The 16,010-nt window shown below is 41.2% G+C and overlaps 2 protein-coding genes across 2 annotated transcripts; both read right to left on the reverse strand.

Annotated features, from left to right (window-relative positions):
- Positions 1-3,056: 3,056 nt before the first annotated feature.
- Positions 3,057-4,958, reverse strand: LOC139191229 (uncharacterized). Its single transcript, XM_070811805.1, has 3 exons — positions 4,153-4,958; positions 3,782-3,972; positions 3,057-3,652 (listed from the first exon to the last, which is right to left on the reverse strand). Exons 1-3 carry the CDS (start codon positions 4,956-4,958, stop codon positions 3,057-3,059), a joined length of 1,593 nt encoding a protein of 530 aa, XP_070667906.1.
- A 9,207-nt stretch (positions 4,959-14,165) lies between these two features.
- On the reverse strand, positions 14,166-15,392 carry LOC103403135 (transcription factor HEC2). The gene has a single exon (XM_008341962.4). It carries the CDS (start codon positions 15,167-15,169, stop codon positions 14,345-14,347), a length of 825 nt encoding a protein of 274 aa, XP_008340184.2. The 5' UTR covers positions 15,170-15,392; the 3' UTR covers positions 14,166-14,344.
- Between the last annotated feature and the right edge of the window lie 618 nt (positions 15,393-16,010).

Genomic DNA, 16,010 nt, shown 5'->3' on the forward strand with positions numbered 1-16,010 from the left:
TAGGTGTAGGCCTTGAGGCTTCCCATAAATAACTAAACCAGTGCTCGAACACATTATATTTGTTCTCGTGATTGCAGGAGTTTTCTAACTATTATACTTCTGATTACCCGAATCCAAGAAGTAGAATGAACCCAAATAGGTGCCTTTGTGGGGCCTTAGGTGTAGGCCTTGAGGCTTCCCATTAGAGTTCATTCTTATACTTAGACCTTTTAGATCGATGAACGGAATGAATCCAAATGGATGCCTTTGTGGGGCCTTAGGTGTAGGCCTTGAGGCTTTCCATTAGAATTCATTCCATGCTCAAGCGCTCTATGGTAATCATGATATAATAGAAAGAAAACTAGAAGGTAGGTTGATTACTTGCGCCCTAAGTAACTTCGGACTTCTCGTTTATCAAGGACTGTCGTGGATGGGTTAAGTCCACATAAAGTTCTTTTTTATGCCTTGAGGCCAAGGAGTTTTAACTGATCAAATTTACATGCCCGAGGGCTTAGGACTTGGATCTGGTTTGAACACTGACGATATATTCAAATCGGATTCAAGTACTGAGAAAACCCTTTAATAGTCATGTTGCTAGAAATAACTTGCATATAACTGGAAGTATACAACATATTGAAAAGACAAAACCAAAGCAAAGAAGGTCGGGCAAGGTTAAACCTTATCGGGTAAGGTTGCTCGTCTTGCAGGTTCCTATCTTTGTAGTTTTGTCAAAGGTCTGAAAGCTTGGAGGGGTAGAGAGAAAGATTACACAAAATGAATCGATACTACAGCAAGGTTGAGCAAGGTAGCAGAGCTATTACAAAGGGTTGAAGAGAGGGTTATCCCGAAAGGGATGAAGGCTGACTACAGCTTTGTTTTGAAGGCAAATCTGGCTTTGAGCAGAGTTTGTGCTTGCATTTGTTTGTTTGATTGAGTGTCCTTAATCCTGGATTTTCTTTCTTCTTATATAGACAACTCGGCTTGGCCTTTGGTAGCATCAGCTTTGCCCGAATGCGGTTTGAGGGTGATGACTCATCAGCTATTTTACATGTAATGCCATCATAAAGTGCTTTATGGGCTCTGTAGCTGATCAGTCTACACCACTTGGCCTTTGGGTAGGTAAGCAAGTGGTCTTCATGAGCTGCACCAAGTCAGAAAAGGCCTTTCCCTGCCTTCTGGGCTTCGACTGGGCTTCGACTATCTTCTCTTTCGGGCCTCCTTTTGGGCCAACTCCTTCCTTGAGCCCAAAGTTCAAGTTTTGACCCAAACAGTGCCTCCTTCAATCAATGCTAAGGTTGGAATCCCAGGCGCCATCATTGATTGAATATCTGCATGCGTGTATCTCAATCTTTTGGAACTTCGCGTTTCCTAGACAGGATGGAGGCAACCCTGTGCCTCTTGCGCTTCTCACGACCTCTGAACTACCCTCTGGTTTTTCTATAAATTCTGGTTTGGAAGTCTTCTGTCAAGCCATCAAATCTTCTTCACTCTCTCCATCTTTCTCGAGCGTTCAGAAATTGAGAAATGGGTTCCTTAGGCTTTGAGTGGGGTTTCCTCAAACTTCCTTTTCGTGAGAAAAAGGGCTTTCCTCAAAAGACTGCTGTCTCCAACATTCTTGGTCGAACACCTCACTATCTCCAACACCCTTGGTCAGATGGTTTCCTCTCGCAGGCTCGTCGTCCCGCTTGTTGCGGTGATAAATCGGGCTTGACCATCACATACGGCAATGGTCCTGTCTGAGGATCCTCTACCAGGCCCATGTTGGCCGCACAACCCGATCACCTGATCGGGTTCCATCCATGAAGACATTGGAAAATCAGCTGAAGATATCATTGCATCCAGGAGGAGAATTGATTGTAATACATTGGCTTTGAATCTTTTGTAAATTTCATCAATTTGTCGAAATGAAATATACATTATCTCAGCAACTCTTATCTCTCCATCATCTTGAATGTTTGATAAATACGCATTTGCATAATGATATCCCGAAGCTTGCTTTACTTCGCATCCTCTTCGATATAACAATCTCTGGCATCCCACAACGTAGGACAATATTTCTTTAAGAATTTAACGTTAATGGGATGTTTATGTTTGTTTCCTTCAAGGTCCGCCAGGTAGTATCCCCCTCTATCTAGAACACGATCAATAATGAAAGGACCTTCCCATGTCGGGCTCCATTTTCCAAAGCCCCTGAGCTGAGCTCCTAGAGAGAGGATTGTCTTCCATACTAAATCCCCTTCCTTGAAAGATTTCATCTTCACCTTCTTGTTGTAAGCTCGGGCAACAGCTCGCTTTCCTTCTCGGATCTGGTTCAAAGCTTCAATTCGGGCGGCATCCAAGTCCTCAATCCCTTGACACATGGCTTCGATATACTCTTCACTATGCAACCCAAACTGATTTTTAATTCTTACAGAACTTACGTTGATTTCCACGGGAAGCACTGCATTTTGCCCGAAAGTTAAAGCATAAGGAGTTGTTCCTGTTCCTGCTCTCTTAGAAGTTCTGTACGCCCACAAAGTGTTCCCCAGATTTTCATGCCATCTTTCTGGACTATCCATCACCATCCTTTTGATAATGTTGACCAGGATCTTGTTGCTAGCTTCTGCCTGACCATTTGATTGAGGATAGTACGGACTGGACTGGATCATCTTTATTTTGTACTTGCTTGCAAATTCCTCAACTTCTTTTGAAATAAAAGATGGCCCACGATCCGTTACTATGGTCTCGGGCACCCCATATCTGTGTAGAATTTTGGTCTCGATAAAATTCTTGACCGTGGCTGAGTTTATGGTTTTTACTGCTGATGCTTCCACCCATTTGGTGAAGTAATCCGTTGCTACAATTATGAAGGTGTGCCCTTTACTAGAAGCTGGATAAATTTGCCCGATGAAGTCCATCGCCCATCCTCTGAAGGGCCAAGGCTTAACCACTGGATTTAAAGGTACCAAGGGCACATGCTAGAGAGGTCCGTGCCTCTGACATTCTTCACAACCTCGGGCATAAGACTTGCAATCTTTTTCCATGTCAGGCCAGAAATAACCATACCTCCTAAGCAACCATCTCATCTTCGTTCCAGCCTAATGTGCTCCACATACTCCTTCATGTACTTCGGCCATTACCCTCATGGACTCTTCTTGGCCCAAGCATTTCAATAGTAACCCATCTGGAGTTTTTCTTAGCAAGTTTTTCGCCCACAAGACATACTTGGTTGCTTGCTGTTTATCCTTCTTGCTTGTAGGTGAAGAAGGATCTTTCAAATGATGAACGATAGGTGACCTCCAATCTTCTATTTCGGCCTCCAATACCATTATATCTAGATTGAATCCCCTTTCTAAGATGGAAGGAAGGTTTCTTCTTTGGATCTCGACATCTACCCCATATTTCCTCTCCTGTATTGGCACTCCTGAGGCTAGTTGTGCCATCTCGTTAGCCGCTAAGTTGGATCCTCTGGGAACATGATTGACCGAGATCTCAGAATCCCAGAAACTCAATAATTGCGTGGCTGCCAAGTAATATCCTGCCATGGTAATATGTCTGCATTTGAACTCCTCATTTAACTGGTTTATTACTAACTCTGAACCCCCAAAGACCTCTACCTCATCTGCCCCCAGATCCACCAAGATTTCCAGACCGATAATTAAGGCCTCATACTCTGCCTGATTATTAGTATTCCCTTGGTAGTCCAAGAGAAATGAATAATAATGATAAACTCCATGAGGGTTTACAATTACAATTCCTGCTCATGAAGCCTTCTGAGTGTGGGATCCATCAAAATATAACTTCCAATGAGTGATCCAGAGACCAGCCACTCTTCTTATCTCTTGCTGGACCCAGTCTTCTTTGCCCGAAATATCTTTTCTCGGCGGGATCCAAATGCTAGTAACTTCTAAGCTTCCAGGGATATTGATCACCTCACTTGAAGATTCTCGATGCTCGGTCAGGAAGTCGGCAATTGTTTGGCCTTTGACTGCCCTTTGGGGTACGTACTGAAAACTGAATTCCGATAAAGCTAGAATCCATTTCCCAATCCTTCATGTGAGCATTGGCTTTGACAACATGTACTTTATCACATCTGTCTTGGCGATGATGTGCACGTGACAAGGTAACATGTAATGCCTTAATTTACTGGCAGTGAAATATAAAGCCAAGCATAATCTCTCTACTGGGGAATACCTTGTTTCTACCTCGGTCAGAATTCTACTGAGATAGTACACTGCCTGCTCCTTTCCGCCTTCATTATTTTGGGCTAGCAAGCTCCCGATTGACTTTTCAGAGGCAGAGATATACAGCTTCAAGGGTTTTCCCCTTTGAGGTGGCACCAATACTGGTGGATAAGTTAAATAGGCCTTAATGCTGTCAAAGGCCTGTTGGTGCGGTGGTCCCCATTCAAATTTCTCTTTATCTTTCAACCTTAGTAAAGGAGTCAGCGGCTGGATCTTGCCTGCTAAATTAGCAATGAATCTCCTCAAAAAGTTAATTTTGCCCAGTAACCTCTGGAGTTGCACCTTGTTGGTAGGTGAAGGTGACTCCATTATTGCCCGAGATTTGTTCTTATCCACTTCTACACCTCTTTGATGCACCAGGAATCCCAAGAAGTTGCCTGCTCTTACTCCAAACGCACACTTCTTTGGATTCATCTTCAATTTGTGGATCCTCATCCTTGCTAATGTCTGTCTGAGATCTTCCAGATACTGTTCTTCTGTCTTGGACTTTACCACTATGTCATCGATGTATACCTCCATGCTCTGGCCAATTAGATCATGAAAGATGGCATTCATTGCCCTCTGGTAAGTTGCACCAGCGTTTTTGAGCCCGAATGGCATGACCAGATATTCATATGCCCCCACATGACCGGGACATCTAAAAGCTGTTTTATGTATATCTTCTGGAGCCATCTTTATCTGGTTATACCCGGCATTCCCATCCATAAAAGATAGGACTTTATGTTTTGCTACTGCATCTATGGATAAATCGGCCATGGGCATGGGATACTCATCATTTGGTGTAGCGCCATTAATATTTCTGTAATCCACACAACATCGTACCGCTTTTGTTACAGATTTTAAAACGGGCACGATGTTGGCCAACCACTCTACATATTTAGCTGGTCTGATAAAGCCAGCTTTCACTAGCCTTTCAATCTCTTCTTTGACCTTTTCTTCTATCTCCTTTGACATCCTCCGTGGTGCTTGCTTGACAGGTTTATATCCCCCTTTGATGGGCATTCTATGTTCTACCAAGGTTGGATCTAACCCTGGCATCTCGGTATAATGCCAAGCAAATCAGTCTTTGAATTCTTGCAAAAGACAAACAATCCTTGCCCGATCATCAACCCCCAATAAACCACTGATCTGTATTGGTCTCGGGTCCTCCTCTGTTCCTAAATTAATAACTTCCAAAGGATCCTGGACTTCTGTTGGCGGCTTATCTGGCTCTGTACACAAAAATTCGACCAGCTCCGGGCTCTCGGGCAAGTCGTCTAGCCCATCTAGATCATAGATGCACTCGGCCATTTGAATGGCCCTATCCAGTTCTTCCCTGCAATCCCTGCTTTCATGCTGGCTGGTTGAAGTTTCCCCCTACCATTCATGCTCTTCTCTGTCCAAGAGCTCCCTTTCTTGTCTTCTTCCCTTCCCGTATACCAGCAGTCTTTTAATCAGGGATCTAACTGCCATTACCTGATCTCTCATCTTTTGGTCCAGTCATTGATGGTGTAGGGGATTTGGGAGGATACAAGGTCTATCCCACTCCTCTCTAGTAAGGAGCATTCCTTGTTCCAAAAGCTTTTGGGCCGTCACCTTGGTAGGGCGACCGTTCTCGTCAGCTCCTGAACACTTCAAGATTCCTACATTGGGGTTGTAGAAACTTGCTTCCGCAACATTGGTTGTGGGGAGAAATGGCCGTGATTCGACTTCTATCATCTCCCAAAAACCTGGTCCTTCTGTGCCCGCTTCATTATAAACAGCCATTTGTTGATGAAGAGTAGAGGGTGTGGCCAAACCTTGGTGGATCCAATCTCTTCCGAGTAAGGCCCCATAAGTGGAGGTGCGGTCCACCACAAAGAATGCCAGCATTATCTTTTTAGATCCCAGATCTACTTCTAGAGGCAATATTCCATGAGTCTTAGTGATAGCGCCTAAGAAGCTAGAGACTGTGAGGTCTGTGGGAATAAGATCCTCCGCACCTCTTCCCATTTTCTTCATCTGCTTGGCTGGTAACACATTAACAGCTGCTCCTCCATCAATTAGAATTCTTTTGAAGGGCACACCTTCTAAGTAGGCTGTAACGTATATGGGTTTCAGATGATTGGCCAACGAGTTGTTCGGGAGGCTAAACACCATCTCGTCTGTGTAAATCCTTAGAGGACCGCCTTTGGATGCTTCTGAGGATTCAGCCTTGCCCGAGCTTTCTTCTTCAACTACCTCTATATTGACATGTGCCATCATTGGCTCAGTTGTTAAGTAATCACCCTCCATAGCAGCGGGTTGATCAGGTCTGGCACCAAACGTGGCGGACAACACATATGTCATGTTGATATGGAAATTATTAGGCTCGGGCAGACCTTCTTTATTGTCCCCAATCTGGTCCATAAATTCATCCAACCAGGCCATCACATCAGCTGGAAGTAATGGTTCTGGTGCCCCCTCCTGTTGCTGTTGATTCATGCCCGCATACAGTGTTTGTTTCGGAACTTCACCAAAAGGATCCACCAATGGCAGAGAAGGTGGTCTCCTTTCAGATGAAATAGTTTCAGCATGGGTAGGACCTGGCTTCCACCCAGGAGTTGGCATCATGATTACATCTTCTTGAGCCCTCCTCAAGATCCTGTACTTCCCGGGGTGTTGGCTTTGCAGCACGTGATTTCCCTCGCCTTCCGTCTTGCTGTTGGCTTTTTCCACCTCTTTCTTACTTCTCCATCGGCGCTGACTACTTCCTTCAGATGCTGTTTTCTCCAACTTTTGATTTTTGGAGGCTTCAGATGTTGTGGGGGTCTTTAAGGAATTCATGTAGGCTTTGTGCTGCCTTTGAACCCTCCTGACCATAGAGGCTCCCATCGGTTTAGCAGGCTGTCCGTTCTTCCCGACTACATACCATTTTCGCCCGAGGTGGGCAGGATCTCCTTTTCTACCAGGATTAGTCATGCTATCAATCTTCTTGATTTCCCTCCCCATCTGGCCACACTGAGGATGATCTGCACCCCTTCGTATTTTGGCTTCCATGTCTTCCGCTTCATCAGAAACTTCATGGTTTCGAAATACTTCTGACAAAGCTTTAGGTTGGGAATCACCTCCTAGTCGTTGAAAGACGCTTCGGGAAGTGTCCTTTTTTGTTGCCTACTTAATCTTTTCGCGGGCTTCTCTTCTGACGTCTTCTTCCTTTCTCCTTATTAGTTCACGGTCAATGAGTACTCCAGCCGGGGGAATTTCAAGCTCACACTCGCATTGGCACTTACTGCACATAACCATCCCCTTGATTATGGCTGCTTTTGGATATTCGGGTGTTTTAATCACCCTTCCTGTAGGTTTTTCAGCCAATCTCTTCTCTTCTGGTTCCTTTGTAATTCTTTCTTTTCCCTTCTCAGCCCATGTCATATTGATCATATTTACAGGGACTTCTGAAAAGGGAACTGCAGGTTTGTCTACCACCAGCTCTTCAAGCGGGCTGGTTTTAAGTCTTTTTCCCTCGGGAGGAACCAGGTCTGTTTCTTCTCTAAAGCCTGTGGAAGCTTTCTCCAACCTTTGCAACATTTGTAGTAACGTGGCTTGTAAACCTTCTGGCATTTTGACATATATCTTCTGATCAGGGAAGTCCCACTGGGCGTGCCAAAACTATGTTCGAGTCAGGAATTTCCGTCAGGGATGTTTCCTGACCGACGAGCACACAGCTCCCCTGGAGGTTGGTGCCGGTTGAGGGCTGCTGTCGGGCTTCTGCTTCACTATCGGGCGTTGTTGGGCAAGTCTCGTCGGGCAAGTATCGTCGGGCAATACTCTTCAAGCAAGGCTTATCGGGCAAGGCTGAAAGAGAAGGACAGCGTTAACTTTGAGAGGTGCCTTTGTGGGGCCTTAGGTGTAGGCCTTGAGGCTCACAATCAAGGTTAACATTTAAGTGCTCAGGCGTGCCACTGCCATCTTTAGCATGGCAGATGTAAAATGGTTGTTGTGCTTTAGTTGTGTATATGTATGTATCCAAGAAACCGTGTTAGTTATAACAGGTGCCTTCGTGGGGCCTTAGGTGTAGGCCTTGAGGCTTCCCATAAATAACTAAACCAGTGCTCGAACACATTATATTTGTTCTCGTGATTGCAGGAGTTTTCTAACTATTATACTTCTGATTACCCGAATCCAAGAAGTAGAATGAACCCAAATAGGTGCCTTTGTGGGGCCTTAGGTGTAGGCCTTGAGGCTTCCCATTAGAGTTCATTCTTATACTTAGACCTTTTAGATCGATGAACGGAATGAATCCAAATGGATGCCTTTGTGGGGCCTTAGGTGTAGGCCTTGAGGCTTTCCATTAGAATTCATTCCATGCTCAAGCGCTCTATGGTAATCATGATATAATAGAAAGAAAACTAGAAGGTAGGTTGATTACTTGCGCCCCAAGTAACTTCGGACTTCTCGTTTATCAAGGACTGTCGTGGATGGGTTAAGTCCACATAAAGTTCTTTTTTATGCCTTGAGGCCAAGGAGTTTTAACTGATCAAATTTACATGCCCGAGGGCTTAGGACTTGGATCTGGTTTGAACACTGACGATATATTCAAATCGGATTCAAGTACTGAGAAAACCCTTTAATAGTCATGTTGCTAGAAATAACTTGCATATAACTGGAAGTATACAACATATTGAAAAGACAAAACCAAAGCAAAGAAGGTCGGGCAAGGTTAAACCTTATCGGGTAAGGTTGCTCGTCTTGCAGGTTCCTATCTTTGTAGTTTTGTCAAAGGTCTGAAAGCTTGGAGGGGTAGAGAGAAAGATTACACAAAATGAATCGATACTACAGCAAGGTTGAGCAAGGTAGCAGAGCTATTACAAAGGGTTGAAGAGAGGGTTATCCCGAAAGGGATGAAGGCTGACTACAGCTTTGTTTTGAAGGTAAATCTGGCTTTGAGCAGAGTTTGTGCTTGCATTTGTTTGTTTGATTGAGTGTCCTTAATCCTGGATTTTCTTTCTTCTTATATAGACAACTCGGCTTGGCCTTTGGTAGCAGCAGCTTTGCCCGAATGCGGTTTGAGGGTGATGACTCATCAGCTATTTTACATGTAATGCCATCATAAAGTGCTTTATGGGCTCTGTAGCTGATCAGTCTACACCACTTGGCCTTTGGGTAGGTAAGCAAGTGGTCTTCATGAGCTGCACCAAGTCAGAAAAGGCCTTTCCCTGCCTTCTGGGCTTCGACTGGGCTTCGGCTATCTTCTCTTTCGGTCCTCCTTTTGGGCCAACTCCTTCCTTGAGCCCAAAGTTCAAGTTTTGACCCAAACACAGGTAATATGACTTGACCCGTTACCTGTTAAAGAAAATATTTTTTAAATCAACAAATAATGAAAATAAAAAACATAATTTGACCTAAAAAACCATAATACTAAATTAGTATATGCATACCACATTGTCACATAAATATTACTCCAAAATATTATAAATAAAAAAACATTTGTCTTTCAAGTATTATATACTCCAAAATAAGAGCCTAATAAAAAAACAGTAGTACATTATAAGGGACTTACATTTCAAGGTTGAGGAACCTTGCACATTTATATATGCTTTCACATTTTTTAAACTTGTACATTAAGATTATGAATTTTATTTATTTTGAACTCCCTTAAAAATACTATTCATGAGGATTTGTATGGTTTTAAAAATCAAACAACGTTGTACCCATACTCATATCGTATAAGATGCGATCACGAGCCTTGCATAATTTTTCACATTTTTCGCACTTGTAAATTAATTATTATGTTTTTTTAATGTGTTTGGCATCTTTAAATTACTTGATACTTTTATTTTGATGTGTTTTATAATTTTTTATTCTCACACTTTGCCTATATTATATAAATAAATAAATAAAACTTAAATATTTTAAATTTACATTGAATAATAATACAATAATATCTATTTAATATACAATATATAAATATACACTATGGCTATTGTATTTATAGTAAGTTTTTTAAGTAGTTTAAAAAATTAAAATCATCAAAATAACATTTTTCATAACGCGTCGAAATAGGTTACCCGCATGTCACCTTTGTGTAAACCTGTTAAGAACCCGTTAAATAACGGGTTCTTATCGTGTGACCAATAACGACCCGATTAGTTATCGTATTGATCCGAAACTTGTTATTTTCGTGTCGTTTATGTGTCGTGTTAACAGTTTATGTAAGAAATTGCCAGGTCTAGATAGACGGACCGAAGGCCCACTTCCAACAATACCTATATTGTCCCTAACTTGGTAATTACCACTTGCACAATCCGTCAGGTGTGAGGTTTTATCACAAAGGGTCTCGGTGTTAGTTAGAGTGGGGTTAGGGTATTTAAACTATTACTTCCTTTTTTATACAGCCGATGTGGGATTCAACACGCCCCCTTACATGGGACCCAATTAGTGAGTCACACGTAAGAGATCTACACATCGACAACCACGTGGAGCCAAGAGGACTCACCCTACACACAGGGTCACATAACCCACCATCATCGTGTGGGGCCAAGGGGGCCCACCCCGGCCTAAGGCCCCCTTCCAACAACACTGATACTGTCTCTAACTTAGTAATTACCACATGCATAATACGTCAAGTATGGAGGTTTATCACAAAAGGCCTCGGTGTTAGTTAGAGTGGGATTACGGTATTTAAACTGTTACTTCTCTTTTTCTACGGCCGATGTGGAATTCAACAATCCAATAGTTTAAATATAATTTGATAAAATAACATGTCAAATTGTATGACAAGAGAACATATACTTTAAGGGTTCATCTCTATTGCGAAATCACATTTGACGAAAATACAATTCAATGTGTCATAATAAATCTATGCCCTAGCAAAGAATAACAAACTTATGAGTCTGATGACTAACGCATACAATAAAGAACTCTATTTTTATATATTTAAGGAAACTAAAGTTGTTATACGTGACTAACTTTGTTACTGCTAGTGTAGGAGATGGGATGGGAATATGAAAATCGATATTATGATAGAAGAATGTATGTGTCGGAAAAATGACACAATGCATGCAATTGTTGCGGGGGCTGAAAGAGTCAATTCATTTCATGGATTTATGAGAAACGGGGCTTGGCACTTTGCTTTCTCAAATAATGAAAGCTTCTTTTGGATGTTGGAAGCTTAGTATCTCACATGGGGTCTATTTGGTATAACATAGATGCGGTTTGACCACATTTTTATTTTTATTTTGTTACAATTTTCTTTTTTATTTTGTTCATTCGTTTTTTTATGCTAGACAAGATAAATGGCTTTTAGTGAGGCATGATCGTAGAGACATGAACGCTTCCATTATTCGACCCTGCCATGGGAGGCAACCTACCACCCACCTCTACTGCAGGAGAAACGCTAGATATCAATTTTCTCTCTGGTTTTTTGTTTTCTGCTCGTTTTATTTTATATATCTTAGGGATCGGGGTGGGGGCGTTTATACTTAATGATTGGCCATGAATTCTTTTTTTTTTTTTTTCCCTGTGTTACAATGGAAGGAAATCAAACTACTGACGTAGCTTAATTCTAATCCTATCGTTATTCTTTTCTATTAATCAGGGATGGGAGATTCAAATTTTGGAATTTCTCTCAATATTTGGAACAAAAGAACCACGTACCCAAGAGTTATGAGTTAGCTGATGATTTGGTCATTGTTCTAAGTATGTTTATATGAGCCATTCTCAGATGCAAACAATGGCAAAAATGATGCTAGAAGAAACACTAGCTGTTCATTCCTAGTTCTATGCCTTCTCCTAGCTCGCTAGAGGATTTTCGATGTGAAGGATCGACTTATTAGATAACAGTAACTTCTTTATATGACTTCATCTTGAAAAATATTTGCATCCAACCCATAAGACCCCAATAATTAAGCCACTTAGTACTACGGTCTAGTGGTATTCCTCTTCACTTATAAGTGAGAGCTCTTAGGCTCGATTCTCGTTAAATGCGAATTTGAAATACATTTTTGCTCATTCATTGTCAGGCTAAGTCCACCCTATACAAAAGCTCTTGTATGTGTTTATAAGGAGTTAGGTTACTCTCTATATTACCAATTTGTTTAATGACGCAACCTCTTTATTTTTCAGTTTCTTTCTCTAGGTTTACATTGGCAAAAATGAATAGTTGTCCAACTCCTTATAAGTACATGCATGATCCATTCTTCCTCAACAAATTTCACTAAGTATTTACGCGCCTAATTCTCCATATTGGGTATGTTAGACGTTTTGTAGCCAATCCCTTAAATTATGAGATGCTAGCTACATTATAAGAGACCAGGTTGTTAGCACAATATTATTTTGAAGTAACTACAGAACCATTTAACTCTTTATCTAGTAATACGTCTCTTACCAGAATTTTGGAAAAATTAGAAAAAAAATTCGAGCTCGAATCTCCCATGCTCGTTGATAAATGAAAAGGGTAGTGCTATTTCACACCTTTTTTTTTACTTTTCACATACCCTTGTTAACTTTGTTCATTGATCTTCTTGAATTCATTTAATTTAACGACCAAAAATTGAAAGGGGTGTGTAAGAGGCAAAAATGAATGTGTGGATAACACACATTGTTCATAAAATCCCCCCTAGTGCCGCCGTTGGCAGGCTGGTCACCACCTTGATTAATGCTTAGGCATTTAAAAATTAAGAAATGGCAACTAGACCTGCTGAGGCGTTCGCTTAGACTGCCTAGGCACCCGCCTAACCCACCTAGACGCGCCTAGGTTGCGACTCACTTAGACAGAAAATAGATAACTTTCATTTTACATTTTATTTTTTCAATAAATTGTAAAGACTTGTTGAATACTTAAATGAACACATATTATATGTTTGTTATCCATGTTTTCATTATATTCCAATACTTCATAATATATACGTCATTCTATTTTGTATGATAAAATTATATATATTTTAAGTATAAACAGCCACTTACTTACACGAAATATAACAGATTTGCTTAAATTTGCCTAATCCGCCTAGCCACCAAATCGCTAGGCCCCATCCCGCCGCCCGACTAGCGCATATTTTAAAACCTTGATAGCACCACCCGATAAAAAAGTAAGACTTGAGAGGCTGTCTCCTCTGTCATTTTGCAATTTGAGAGGGACGATGAGTCGTCAACTTCTTTGGCAGGCTTCCCCTACCCGTCAACTTCTATTAGTGAACAAATGTTGGAACAAAAATGGTTTAATTCAGCATCAGTTGGCCAAAATTTTGTCTGAGCCCGGGCTTGAACCGGGGAGAATAGCGTGCGAGAGTAGTGATAACTAACTACACCACCCACCACCCACCACCCAGACTTCACTTGTCAACTTTTTGGGTGTAGGAGTTTGGAGTCTTTGGACATACAAAAAGCTTGTTAAACATGCATCTCATTTGTCATTGCCACATTATTATCGGTAGTGTAATAAAGACTAATCATCATCTATCAATTGTCTTTTATTTACTGTTCTTAGTGTGTGTATATATATCGTACATACGTGTATCATCTTCATGATCATGCGCAATTTTAATACCACTCAATTTATGGCATGTTTGCATGTTTACTACTCACCCAGAGTCACAGAAGCCAAGAATCAAAATGAGAATGAATGAGTATGAGATAATCAACTCAACTTTTGGCAGCTAATTACTACTACTACAGGAAACGGACTTTCGAAGAGTTCTTATTATATCTGATTCGCAGGAGGTGGTCTTTCTCCTCAAGAGTTGGGGGGACGTTTTACTGGTGTAGATGGGTATGGAGGAGGTCTCCTTTCGATGTAGTCAAGGGAAAACGTCATGCACTTGGTCGGTTTGAGTTTCGGGAACAAGGAAGAAATATTTGGGAAGATGCTTCTTCGTTTTGGTTGATTCCGCGGCTGAAAAACGATATTGGAGATGATTAGTTTGTGGTTGTTTGTTATGGATTAACTTTTGGAACAACATTATTTTTATTTTTTCATTTTATTAACATATCTTTGCACTTGAACTTGCTGGGACATTTGGTGATCATGTAAATCCTGTTCTGCATGGATTAATGCAACCCCTAAAAGCATGCATACATCCAAGTTTCCTTTAAAAATAACATCAAGAATCATCAACAAGTAACAACTACTTTACATTCCCCCCTCAGAAACAATCTCTCAAACGTACACAACGATTAGTACATGATATTTCAAAACAAGTCTCTGATCATCTAAGCATCTGCATAGAACCCACCAACTGACTCCGAAAACTAGAGTAATTCACATTACCCAACTGACTGCCACTCCCTTGGAATCCAACGCCGTCCAGTCTATCAGCCCCAGCTCTCTCCAAAGTCTGCACTTGCTTCTTCAAAAACTTTACATAATGTATGGCCTCATCCAACATAGAAGCAGTGTCCATTTTAGTCCCACCAGGAACAAGTCTTTGCAGGATTCTGATCTTCTCACTTATCCTTTCCCTCCGGTGCCTCGCCGCCACGCTCTGTGGGTCTTTCGAAATCTTCACGTTCCTCCTCTTCGGCGGCTTCACCGCCTCCGGGTCTATCTGAATGGGCTGCATTGCTGCTATCCTGAATATCATCTCCCTCATTGCAGCCATAGAGTTTCTCTTCTCGTATGGAGAAGTACTGGATGGGACTGCTAGTCCTGTAAGACTAATACCAGAAGGCTTAATTAGTCTTGGGGTTACGGGTTCTTGGACGGGGTTTCCCATGAAGGAAACAGAGGAGGGTAATGCAGGATTTAGCAATGTGGGTTGTTGAGGAACTGCATTTGGATTTGGGTTATGGAACATTGGTAGTGGAGAAATGGATTCAAGATTATTGGGGTTAGGATTTGAAACCCAATTAAAATCTATCTCTGGAAATGTGGGATTATTGTTGTTGGGGTAAGAGTCATTGCAGAAGTGATCGGGAGAGTGCTGCTGTTGTTGCATTTGCATCATCATTGTCATCATGTCCATGTGATGATGATGATGATCACCTCCTGCTGCTGATGACGATGATAATGATTTGAGCATGTCAACATCCATGGCTTCTTAGACGCGAGCGAGAGAGAGAGAGAGCAGGATGGAAATAATGTGAGAAACAGAGGAGGCAGAGGTATGGGGGGAGGTGATGAGTGAGGAAGAAGGGACTTTGTTTAGGGTTAGATTGGTGCTGTGACAGGGATAAGGAGGATGGAGAAAAGTTGAAAGGAAGCGAATAAAGTAGTGGAAGTGAGAATTGATTTAAATACTGAGAAAAAAAAACCAATTTACAGGATCCAGCAGGCTTCATTGTAAGTGGGGAAGGACTTTATATGGCAAGTTCTAAGTGACCATTATTTTAAGCATCTCTGGAAACCAATAGAAAAATCTTTAAAAAAAAAATTTAATGAATTTATGCATCTGATAGAGACTGCCCATCATGTAAGAGAAAGATTTATATAAAATAAATTTACTTTCGCGTGAAGTTTTAATCTAATAATACATTATCATGTGTAATTTGTTTATATATCAATATATTATTAGATTAAAGTTTCACAATAACAATCACTTTTGATTTTGAACAAAAACAAATGATCAAAGATCCAAAGAGTAGTAGTATTCTCATCAGATTAAGGGTAGAGTTTTTGAAAGCTTGAAATTAATCACCACTAAGTTGATGGGACTTTTTTCGATGGGATGGTTGAAGAATGGTGCATGAACTTATAACTGTTGTATGATCTCTTTGACTTGAAGATATTTGCTTTGCCTAAAACATTTCACTTTATGGAAAACAAAAGGATCAATTAGGAACCCACAGTCACATGAAATGTGTCAGATAATAACATATAGCATAACTCATCTTCTTAGAGTTCGACTATAGAAATCGCAAATGAACAGTTTTTAA

Source organism: Malus domestica, chromosome 02 (genome assembly GCF_042453785.1).
Source record: "Malus domestica chromosome 02, GDT2T_hap1".
Lineage (NCBI taxonomy): Eukaryota > Viridiplantae > Streptophyta > Magnoliopsida > Rosales > Rosaceae > Malus > Malus domestica.

Coding starts and splice junctions, on each gene's coding strand:
- LOC139191229 (XM_070811805.1), bottom strand. CDS start 4,958: ATGGCCGATTTATCCATAGATGCAGTAGCAAAACATAAAGTCCTATCT. Junction 3,973..4,152: donor CTGACCGAGGTAGAAACAAG/GTATTCCCCAGT, acceptor ATCGGAATTCAG/TTTTCAGTACGTACCCCAAA. Junction 3,653..3,781: donor AGAGATAAGAAGAGTGGCTG/GTCTCTGGATCA, acceptor TGGACTACCAAG/GGAATACTAATAATCAGGCA.
- LOC103403135 (XM_008341962.4), bottom strand. CDS start 15,169: ATGGATGTTGACATGCTCAAATCATTATCATCGTCATCAGCAGCAGGA.